The 12,669-nt window shown below is 35.2% G+C and overlaps 1 protein-coding gene and 1 long non-coding RNA gene across 2 annotated transcripts; one reads left to right on the top strand and one right to left on the bottom strand.

Moving 5' to 3' along the window:
* Window positions 1–317: 317 nt before the first annotated feature.
* On the top strand, window positions 318–4,891 carry LOC139811051 (uncharacterized). Its single transcript, XR_011731535.1, has 5 exons — window positions 318–2,391; window positions 2,465–2,714; window positions 3,969–4,132; window positions 4,464–4,574; window positions 4,688–4,891. It is a non-coding gene; the product is annotated as an uncharacterized lncRNA (long non-coding RNA).
* Window positions 4,892–8,724: 3,833 nt separating this feature from the next.
* Window positions 8,725–9,171, bottom strand: LOC139822120 (uncharacterized). Its single transcript, XM_071793690.1, has one exon. It carries the CDS (start codon window positions 9,169–9,171, stop codon window positions 8,725–8,727), a length of 447 nt encoding a protein of 148 aa, XP_071649791.1.
* Window positions 9,172–12,669: the final 3,498 nt, after the last annotated feature.

Here is a 12,669-nt window from a genome sequence, read left to right on the forward strand (position 1 = left end):
GTTCCCAAAAAGATCGGTAACGAAAAATTATACATTCTATAACACTCCCCGGAAAACTCTACCCCTACTTCATATACAATACTTTCAAAACCAGTCGAATAGTTTAAGAGTGCATAAAGGACATACATACATACATACATACATACATACATACATACATACATACATTCATTCATTCATTTATATATATATATATATATATATATATATATATATATATATAGTAGGTAAACATCCCGTTTAGGGGATCCACCTCCGACGGCCTTGACTTTCACATATTTTGTCAAGGTCACCCTCCTGAGTGACCTTCAGAAGTTTTAGTCGGGGGTCGCTTTTAATTAAAAAGTTATAAACAAAAAAAGTTTCGAAAATATAGCAGTTATTTTAAGTACTGAGAGGCATAAACGACTAATATTACGTTTTTCTTTAAAGCAGAGAATACTTTATTTCGCGAGAAAGTCGCTGCTTTACCAAAACACAACATTTAAAGCAGTAAATTGTTGATAACGTGAAGTCTTTTTGTTAAAGCAGAGAATACTTACATGGGTTAGATGACGCGCTTTAAACAGTTGAATACTTTTAAAGCGCGTCATCTAACCCATGTGGCATCTCGCATATTAACTTTCCACGCATGAAAAGTTCACGCATACACTTTCCACGCGAACCGAGGTTTACCCACACCCCCCCTGCTTTCGGGATGAGATGCGGTAGCCCCGAAATAGTTTACGCATGGGTTAGTTGACGCGCTTTAAACAATTAAATACTGTTAAAGCGCGTCATCTAACCTACGTATTTTCCAAACTTTTTTTGTTTTTTTGTTAATAACTTTTTAACGAATAACGAGCGACGGCTAAAACCTTCTGAAGGTCACTCGGGATCATGACCTTGACAACATGTATCAAGGTAATTGAAATCGGTGAGGTCGCTAAACTTTTATTTGTTAATAATTTTTTAATAAAAAGCGACCCCCAACTAAAACCTTCTGAAGGTCACTCAGAAGGGTGACCTTGACAACATATGTGAAGGTCAAGGCCATCGGAGGTAGGTCCCCTAAACGGGATGTTTACCATATAGTATATATGTACATATATTTTTCCAACTTATTTAATTGCGCGCCGATTATTTGTCGGACTAGAAACACAGTTATTGTTGGAATTAAAACCCTTCCCTCCCCGGAATTAAATCGACTCGATTTAATTATCTAAAAACTGTAAAGAATTTATTGCCTCATATTACCTCAAAATATACCTCAAGATATACATAATATACATAATATACATAATATACATCAGGATTCAAACCTGGGAACCTCCCTCATTCCGTGAAGGGTGTCGTACCAATTCGACTACCGAGGCATGTGGTAATATTTATCGCAATAACCGCGGTTAATAATAATTTGAAACGTCTTTCTCAGGCGACGTGAATAAATAATAATAAGAGAAATAGGACCCCCCCGTTACAATATACAATCAAATTAGAATCAGAAGCCATACGATCCAAGCTTAGATCTTTGACAGCCTTATATTAGTTTCCGTGTATATATATAGTATATATATATATATATATAGTATATACATTATACCCAGTAAGCAAGGAACATTAAATTAACGTTTAGAAATATTGACTTTACGTGTATTTTTTAAACGTTTTTTTAATAATATTATACACATATTTGAAAAATATTATTTCGTAATATGATTTTTCTGAATGTTGTTAAAATATTTTAAAAATGTTACAGAAAATATTTTTGAAATGTTACTCTGACATTTATTTGAGATCAATGCAACAGTTCAAAATTCCTTGTAATTTGGACTTGGAAATAACGTTGGTAGTATATTAATTTTCTGTTGTTAGAATGTTATTGTTTTATATTGTGCGCAACGCTCATCGCGACAGCCATGATGCGTACATTTACGTACGATGCGTGAGTGCGTATACACGCGTGTGGATCGAGCAGTGCGGAGTGCTTTTTATTTACAGTATATTATTTATATATAAGTAAGTACCTATTATATTCTAAAAATTGTATATTAATAATAAGAACTCAATTAACCATACGTGCTATAAATAGTAGCTGATATGATGATCTATAACCTATAATTTAGGTTAACTACAAATAACGCTTTTTGGGTATCGGTAAAAGCTATATAGTGGAATTATTTGCTATTTTCTTGCAATTTACTGCCGATTATTTTCAGCTGTTTGAGCGCGTCAAGATCATGAGCAGACGCGCACGCTTGTCGCGACAGCCAATCGGAAGCATGCAGTAATAGTTCTGGAGACTGTAGTCGCATTATCTTACATACGTATGATGCGTGAGTGTGTCATATATACGTATGTTTGTGCTTGTGCTGTCGAGCGCTTTTAATTGTATACAATATTTTTATATGGGTAAGTAATTATTATATTCTAAAACTTGCATATTAATGATAAAAACTCAATTATCTATATGTGCTGTAAATAGGTAGCTGGTGATTTAAGATTTATTTTTCGACCTATATAAGAGAGAGATATGCAAAAGAAAAGAAATATACCAAGTATTAAGGATCGAACATATTCTTGATGTACTCGGGCCGCGAGGCTGAGCAATATTCTAAGGAAAGTATTGTACAAGATACAAAGATTGGACAATATATCTCCCCTTATCTTTCATTGACAATTTTCTGACTTTTGAAGATATGCTAAAAACTGATCAAGAAGCTTTCATGCAAGTTGTAAGTAAAGCTGCTTATCACAATTATAATTAATTCTATCAACATTTACAAATAACATTTCCGTTTAGTAGTTACATAATCGTAGTAGATATAAATTTACACAATAAAATCAGACTTTGAAAATTTAAAAATTAAGAGAAAAGACTGTAAGAGATATCTCCTCTCCCTCCCTCTCTTTCTCCCTCCCTTTTCTCTCCCTCTTTCTCCCTTTCTTTCCAAGAGTAGTAAATATAATATTTGCAATTTAAAGTCGACAAAGAGATCACCAGTACTTGTAATTTTTACCGATTTTTTGGTATTATTTTCAATGTAGTGCCTATAGCAAAGATAGTAATTGCACATTATCTGTATCTACTATGTTTATAGTTATTTTGATTGTGGCGTAACATATGCATATATTTTTTGTTTATGACAATTTATTAAATGAAAAAATAGATAAAAAAGTCTAAAAGTGTCAGTAACATACAGACAAAATCATCCAAACGTCACATCAAATAAGTACTAACGCATTCACACTATATTGTTCAAGTCTTTTATGCATATAGATCTTCTATATATAAATGTGTGTTGCTTTGTTTTACCATATTTAGCAGAAAGCTTAAGTATTTATATATAAAAATCTTTTTGCAAACTTTTCATATATTTTTAAGCTTTTAAATTTAATGGAAATGGTACAGTAATATTTTTTTACAATTTTCTTTAACGGAGCAAACATACTGATAATATATAAAAGTTGTACAATTTTTGTAACAGATAAATATTTACACTCACAGCTCGAGATCTTTACTTTGAAAATTTTTAATCATTTTTGTGATATATTGAGCAAATGTTTTAATTGATTTTCACCTATTTTTATTATGTAAAAGGATTTGTAATTCTATGCAACCAATACGATATATGTAAACTTTCTAAAAGAAGGTAGAATTTTGTCGGTAAAGTTTTCAAATATAGTATGTCGTATGTCCTTCAAAAATCAAAATGTATTTGTATTAATCTCTATAATGTATTCAACTGTATGTTTTATGTATAAAACTATTAAATAGAATCTTGAGGAGGAGCACCCAATGCGTCCAAAACCAAAAATGGTTACTCTGACTCTTAATCTTACAAACTTATATCTATAACATATGTCCTTTAATATGTTTTATAATATCCTATAATATGTATTATATTTTAAAATTTTTCTGAATTATTTTCCTTGCAATTTATAATAATATACTGCATTATATAGAATTACAAGTATAAATTTTTCAGGTGAACAAGGTTATGTTAATTGGAGGAAAACATGAAAAAGATTTTATTACAAAAAGTTTGAGTGCTACATTTTCTGATGACTTAGCCTCCATGTGTTTATAGACTGGCCAAAAAAATAATTATAAAATTGGAGATACGCACACACACAATTCTGAGCATTAAAAGTAAGTAATTTTTTAAGAGATGTATATATTACCTGCAGTATTAAATGCTATGTTTTATGTCCCAAAATTTATTAAATTGTCTCCTATTTTTTTGTGGCAATCATCGTTAAAAAGCAGGACACACATACACGTTAAAAATTCTTACGAAATAAAAAAAAATATATATATCTATAAACTAATACTTTTGATCGATTTAGTATATATGTAAACTATTCCGGAAACTTTTGTGTTATTTTAATAATTATCATAAGTTTTAATTGCTGTTAAATTGACATTATCTATTTATTTCTTTCATCTAACAATAAACTGTATTGAATTTTTCTTATTCCAGAAGCTTTTAGAGCAATATTCCCTCGGAATACAGAAAAAGATTTTGAACACTTTGTAATGGAGTGGTTCAGATTCGCAAACGTCCGTAAGGAAAGAAAAAAACATTAAAAAGGTAATGTAATGTATTTCGGTATATACTCTCTATAAAATAAAATCATTATAGTTTGCCGCGTTATAATTTAAAAGTAACTTTTTCACTAATTTAATTCTACTTTTATTTTTCAGGAAGTGATAAATATATTATCTTACTTGCGTGGCTCCGCGCGAGTGATTATTATAGTAACAAATTTTTTTATTTGAAAGATAAGTTTTATTCCAAAACCTTCCGCTTGGATCAGTGATCTTCACCAAAAATATTATTGTAATAAACTGAAAACTGTAATATATGGTATATATTATTTTTATATAAATAAAACTTTTTTATGATAATTAGTAAATTATTCCCTAATGCAGATTAGTATATAATAGGCCTGGGCAACTTCGAGCTCCGGAGCCACGACACCCCTACTTTCCGTGGATAGAAAAGAAGTGTCGTGGTTCTGGAGCTCAAAGTTGTCCAAGCCTGGTCTATAAAAAAGCAATCTAAATATTAATTAGACAATAAATATTGAGATATTTTATTACTATTGCAATTTATTGAAAACATGTTGCCTGTAATAAAAATAAAACATCAATAAGAACTTTAAATAAATGTCAGAATTAATATTACGGTAATCTTAATATAATATTGTAATAAAGTTGATAGTACGTTTAAATTTTTATCTCAAAAACATTACAGAAATGATAGAAAAACCTTAGCGCAATGTTATTTGCAACGTTATGGCACTCCCATTTCAACATTACTGAAATTTCGGAATCGTGGTCAAAGTATGTTCATAATAATGTTCTATACAACATTAAGAATGTTGATCTGGGTAGAGTTATACAGGGATGGATAAGTAAAAATCACGATAATAGTTACACAGTCTTTAATACGAGGATATTCAACAGCGGTTTTGCAACGACTGACATTTACATCCGATACATAGAAAGGAAACATGGCATATTCCCAGAACTCAAGATCGATAGATATACGCGATATATCGAATATGTCGATATTTCCAAATGTGTGGCGATTAATGAACTGACTTTATAACCAACACTCCTCCTATCGACACACAACAAAGAAAAATATATGCTTTATAATTAATTAGTCAGTTTTAATATGTCCTTGCATTTTGATAGTTTATTTTTCAGTAGGGACTTAGTCAACAGATCCGCGGGGTTTTCGTCGCTTGGGATGTATTCCACGATAACTTCTTTTTCCTCCTGAGCTTCTCTTGTAAAGTGGAAACGGATGTCCACATGTTTGCTCCGCTGATGATACATACTGTCCTTGCTGAATTTTATTGCGGTTTGGTTGTCGCAATTTATGCACGTTGGCTCGTCCACGTAGGCTCCACCATTCATATGATCAAGGAGGCGCCGTGTATATATCATCTCCATGGTTGAAAGAGCGACTGACTTTTGTTGCTTGGACTTCCAGCTGATGGAACCCTCTGCTAGCGTTAGCACAAGGCCGGTACAGGAACGTCGATTGTCAACATTTCCTCCTCAGTCGGAATCAACATAGGCGTGAAGTGGTTTACCAGATTTGATGTAGTTGATTCCAAGACTAGATAGACGTGCCTATTAGATATCTCAATGCATGTTTCGCTGCTTTCCAATGAATTCTTCCTGGGTTGGCATTAAAACGGCTCAGAGCATTCGCTACAAATGCTAGATCGGGTCTTGTAGTGTTCGCTAGATAGATAGACTCCCGACAAGTTCTCGGTATGGCATTTGTTTCATCTCATCCTTCTCTTCCTTTGACGTTGCTTCATCTTCGCGAGATAATTTTACACCAGCTTCGATGGGAGTTGAAACCGGATTAGCACATGTCATTCCAAATCTTTCGATGATTCTCTTTACATATGCCTCTTGAGAAACACGTATGCTTCCTGTTGCTCCTTCACGTTCAACGCGCATCCCCAGAACTTCGCTCACTTCTCCTAAGTCTTTCATTTTGAATTTTTCACTTAGTCTCGATTTTACTGTATTTAGTACCTTCAAATTCCGTGATGCTATAAGTAGATCGTCCACATAAGCAATCACAATTACAATCTCACCGTCTATTAGTCCTACAAACACACATGGTTCAGTTTCTGAATAATGTAAACCAAAATTGTTCAAACACGTACGTAATTTTTTATGCCATTTTCTGCCGGATTGCTTCAAACCATATAGAGTGCGTAATAACTTCAACACCTTACCCTCCTTTTTGGGAACTCCGTACATGAATGGCTGCTCCATGTAGATCTCTGATGATAGATCACCTTGGACGTAAGCTGTAACAACGTCCATTTGGTGGACATGCAGTTCCTCCTCGACGCTTAATGCAAACAAAGTGCGTATGGTTTCCATCCTAGCGACAGGGGCGTAGACTTCATCAAAGTCTATCCCGTAGCGTTGTTCACATCCGCGAGCCACCAACCTCGCTTTGTATCTTTCCACCTCACCATCTTGACGTCTCTTTGTGTGAAACACCCACTTGCAACTTATTGCTTTCTTGCCTGGAGGTAGGTCGGTAAGCTCCCAGGTTCCATACTCCTTCAGTGAATTGTACTCACTTTGCATCGCCTCTAGCCATTCGTTTTTGTGAACACTGGACATAGCTTCTTCTACGGTTGTCGGGTCGTTTTCCACTTCTGCGATGTTTGCCATCTAATACTCCTTTTTCGGTCTTTCTGGCTGACCCGTACGTATAATATTCGGCCTACCAGGCCCTCTTCGTGGATTTTCCAATGAAGGTTGTATAATTTCTTCGACCTGAGTCAACTCTTCTGGCTCATCTTCGTTTATCTCTGTTTGCTCATCTTCAGTTGTAGGCTCACGGTCCTCATCGTTTGGTCCATTTCTTATTTTATTAACTCTCGTGTTCTCTGATTTAAGAAGTAACTCTACGCTATCTGGTGACTTTTGGGTTACGAAAACTGGATTTTCAATAAAACGGACGTCATAACTTTTTATCACACTTGTAGTACCTCTGCGCCATAGCCGATAAGCCTTCGATTCTGTGCTATATCCGAAAAACACGAAATCTTCGCCTTTCGCATCCCATTTTGACACACCAGGGCCCTTCCTCAAAGCGGTTGCATAAGAACCAAATGTTTTAAACTTCCTCATGTCCGGTTTCTTCTCACTCCATAGCTCCAGCGGTGTCTTTTCTTCCGTAGCTCTCGATGGACATCTATTTCGCAGAAATACTGCTGTATTTACAGCTTCGGCCCATAACGACGTCGGCGCTCCAGATTGCAATAACATGCATCGTGCCATCTCTTCAATTGTTCTGTTTGCTCGCTCGGCCACGCCGTTTTGCTCTGGCGTGTATTCGACAGAGAACTCTCTCTTGATTCCTTCATTCTCGAGAAACTGGTTGAACTCCTTTGAAACGTATTTTTTGGCATTATCAGAGCGCACTTTTATTATTTTTCGACCATGTTCTCTTTCTACTCTTGCTACATATTTCTTAAACGCGACGAAGACATCACTTCTCTTCTTCAGCATGACTACTTCAGTATACCGCGTCCTGTCATCAATAAAGGTAACAAAGTACCGTGCACCTCCCATCGATGTAATATTCATCGGTTCACACATATCCGTATGGATCAACTCCAGCGTGTTCTTTGCCCTTGTCTCTGAAACTCGGTGTGGCAATGCATGTATCTTCGCTCGGTTGCAAATTTCACATGAAATCTCGATCACTCTTGACGGGATGTTGAGTCCGGTTACCATATTATTTATCTTCAGTTTGCGCAAATCATTGAAGTTTAGATGACCGTATCTCTCGTGCCATAACCTCAAAGTCGCCACTGATCCGTCCGCGATCATAATGCTGTGCTTCTGCGTTTTCAAAACATACATTCGATCTTTCTTCGCGGCCATTAATACGATTAAACCGTCTTTTCGCGATACGATTGCATTTTCTTTCCCGAACGTTACCGAATAACCACGATTCGTAATAGCTGATACCGATATCAGATTATTTCGCAAGCCTGGAGCATATAACACGTTTGAAAGAACAATTTGACTCGCGGAATCTCGTGATGGTACATTGAGACTCACTCTCCCGCTTCCGTAAGCCCTCACTACAGATTTCCCCGCCGTTCGAATACTACATGGCGGATCGCCGATTAAACTTTCAAATAACTTTTTGTCTTTGCACATATGCCGCTGTCAATGCACTATTCTTCCTTTTCCACTTCGCATGCCATTGCAGTTGTAGCTATCAACACGTTTTCATTTTCGCTGTTGCTCTTCTCAGAAGTGTCTGCACGATTTGCTTTATTTTGTGGTAATTTTGTTTTGCAGACCGATGCACGGTGGCCAACCTTTCCACACTTGAAGCATTTTCCAAGGAACTTGCCATTATTTGTGTTTTTCGCGTGGATTTCCTTCTTGTTTGTACTCGGAGTACGAGAATACAATGCTGCACTATTTTCGCCAGTATTGACGTTACTTTGTCTTCGAGCATCTTCCTTGATCAGCTTGGCTTTGATGACACTTACCTCAGGAATATCATCACGGGACTCGATTGCGACGCGAAAATTCTCGAACTCTTCTGGGAGACAGCTCAACACCATAATCGATAGAAGCTCCTGCGGGACAACAACTCCAACGTAGGCAAGCATGTCAGCTCGTTGTTAAAACTCGTTAACAAACTGAGCCATTGATTGGTCAGGCTTTTTCTTCGATTGGTATAACTCTCTATAAAGTACTGCCTTTCTGACCGGTCCTTGCGATTTATGAATTTTCTCTAATTCATCTCATGCTCCCTTGGATGTTGTTTGCTTCCTAATATGGCCAATCTCCGTCTTCGAAACACCGAGCACTATCAACGCAAGCCCTTCTCATCTTTGGTTATCCATGCCGTCGCGGCTGCAGCATCTTCCGGTTTGACCAATGTGCCGGAGACATAACCCCACAAGTCGTTGTACATACCTACACGAGGACACTTTTCATCTGCATCCTCCACACCTCGTAATTGTTATCGCATAACTTATCAATATGTTGCGTGCCTGCCGCGTGCATCTTTGCACTTTTTACGTATTCACGTCGTCTCTCTCGGTAGTTACGCACACAATAACCGCTTGTGACTCACTGCACGTATCCGCGTCGATACACAGCCCGTTTATACTTTTCTCGATCTCCCTGGGCCCATAACCTGTTGATCTGGGCAGAGTTATACAGGGATGGATAAGTAAAAATCACGATAATAGTTACACAGTCTTTAATACGAGGATACTCAACAGCGGTTTTGCAACGACTGACATTTACAATATTTACATCCGATACATAGAAAGGAAACATGGCATACTCCCAGAACTCAAGATCGATAGATATACGCGATATATCGAATATGTCGATATCCCCAAATGTGTGGCGATTAATGAACAATACCAGAGAGAAACCTGAGAGCGGTCATCCCGCTTCGGGGGACGCCTGTCCTAATCTGCCCTCTGAAAAAGTGGACGTCAACTACGGCGTTACGCTCGGTAACGATCAGAGAGATCTCGGGTAACGATACATGGGTTTGTATCCGTGCTATATGGTTCATGTCCGAACTACTCAGATGGAGGGGATGTGCTGGTCGCGCAAGCCCCTCCTCTGTCAGTGTACGCTCGACACTCGGCAAGCTTCGCGCGGGGAGAGAAGGGCAGACATACGATCTGCTGTTTCCTTCTCTCTTGAGCTGTTAGAGGCCACGCATTTCGGGTATCGCCTCTCATGTCTCGCCGAGTGCCGAGTCTCGAGTTCCCTTACAAAAAAGTATTACTAACTGGTTAGTAATAAATACTTATTTTATGTATTAATAATACTAAAATTAAGTATTTATTAGTACTTGAATCACTGTAATTCAAGTATTGCACAGTATTTTATTACTGGTCAGTAATTTATGAAAGTAGTATTTAATACAGGACGAGTATTGAATACTTAGTATTAAATTTTTGATGAGAAAGCATTTAATACTAGGTGATAAATACTTGTGTAATAAATACTTGTGTTGAATTACTGATGAGTATTTCAATGTTAGTACTGAAATACTGGACCGAGGATTCCATGTGTAATAAATCACTGGCCAGTATTTTAATGTTAATACTCAAGTACTGAACTGAATATTCTATGTGAAATTAATCACTGACCAGTACTACAATTTGTATAGAAACATTATAATGGGTAATTCCTGATAATATTAAGGAAGAGAGATAAAAGTAAGGCACAAATACATTTTATATGAAGGTCTGTACTAATTCGTCGTGATAAAAGTGTACAAGTTTTGAAATAGTACTGCGGATATCATTCTTATATCCAATTCAAAATTTTATTACTCTTTTTAAACTGAATTTGTTTCTTAAGATGATTTTTGAAAAATTATATATTTGCGTTGGTTATGACACATGTAGACTATATATAACACTTACATTAAATTAAGAAGTAGTCTACCACGTAAGGCAGTTGGCTCACGATCCAGAGGTCCCGGAGTTCGAATCCCACCAAGGTGTGTTTTTCAAATACCAGAAAATATTTATAATTATAGACTGCATCTTAAGAAACAAGTTTAGTTATAAAATAAGAATTAAATTTCGAAAAAAATAATTTTTTTTATGCCGAGTAAATATCAGAAATCGAAATATCGGTGAGTAATTCAATACTAAGCATCAGTAGTTCTGTATAGTATTAATCACTACCTATAATATTTATCACTACCAGTATTTTCCCAGTATTTCCCAAATAAATATTGACAGTATTAAATCACTGAGATTTTAAGTATTTAGTCAGTAATACTTTTCTGTAAGGGCGATCTGTACATACTGTTTGTAAGATAAAGATATACTGTTTCTAAGATGCGTAACACTACAAAATGCATGATCCCTTACAGAAAAGTATTACTGACTAAATACTTAAAATCTCAGTAATTTAATACTGTCAATATTTATTTGGGAAATACTGGGAAAATACTGGTAATGATAAATATTATAGGTAGTGATTAATACTACACAGAACTACTGGTGCTTAGTATTGAATTACTCACCGATATTTCGATTTTCGATATTTACCCGGCATAAAAAAAAAATTTTTTTTTTTCAAAATTTTATTACTATTTTATAACTAAATTTGTTTCTTAAGATGCAGTCTGTAATTATAAATATTTTCTCGTATTTGAAAAACACACTTACCTTGGTGGGATCGAACTCGGGACCTCTGGATCGTGAGCCAACTGCCTTACGTGGTAGACTACTTCTTAATTTGATGTAAGTGTTATATATAGTCTACATGTGTCATAACCAGCGCAAGTATAGAATTTTTCAAAAATCATCTTAAGAAACAAATTCAGTTTAAAAAGAGTAATAAAATTTTGAATTGGATATTAAAATGATATCCTCAGTACTATTTCAAAACTTGTACACTTTTATCACGACGAATTAGTACAGACCTTCATATAAAATGTATTTGTGCCTTACTTTTATCTCTTTTCCTTAATATTATCAGGAATTACCCATTATAATGTTTCTATATAAATTGTAGTACTGGTCAGTGATTAATTTCACATGGAATATTCAGTTCAGTACTTGAGTATTAATATTAAAATACTGGCCAGTGATTTATTACACATGGAATCCTTGGTTCAGTACTTCAGTACTAACATTGCAATACTCATCAGTAATTCAACACAAGTATTTTTCACCTAGTATTAAATGCTTTCTCATCAAAAATTTAATACTAAGTATTCAATACTCGTCCTGTATTAAATACTACTTTCATAAATTACTGACCAGTAATAAAATACTATGCAATACTTGGATCACAGTGATTCAAGTACTAATAAATACTTAATTTTAGTATTATTAATACACAAAATAAGTATTTATTATTTACCAGCTAGTAATACTTTTTTGTAAGGGATATCAATACAAAATTACCTTTTTCAAAAAGGTAAAAAAAAGGCGCCAAGTACACGCGTAGTTGTTACCTCGAAAAAAAAACCAAATGGTAGTATCATTAATTTTAAATTAATTAAAAAATATTAATAAAGCCCAAATGGTACGTAATATCTTTGTACCTCGAAAAAACCCAAAAGTGGGTGGGTAGTATCTTTATTTAAAAAAAAATTAAAACCTAAGTAGTAC

The sequence above is a fragment of the Temnothorax longispinosus genome, chromosome 1 (genome assembly GCF_030848805.1).
Source record: "Temnothorax longispinosus isolate EJ_2023e chromosome 1, Tlon_JGU_v1, whole genome shotgun sequence".
NCBI lineage: Eukaryota > Metazoa > Arthropoda > Insecta > Hymenoptera > Formicidae > Temnothorax > Temnothorax longispinosus.

What these genes read in the sequence shown, in the direction of transcription:
- LOC139822120 (XM_071793690.1), bottom strand. Translation starts at nt 9,171, where the DNA reads ATGCTTGCCTACGTTGGAGTTGTTGTCCCGCAGGAGCTTCTATCGATT.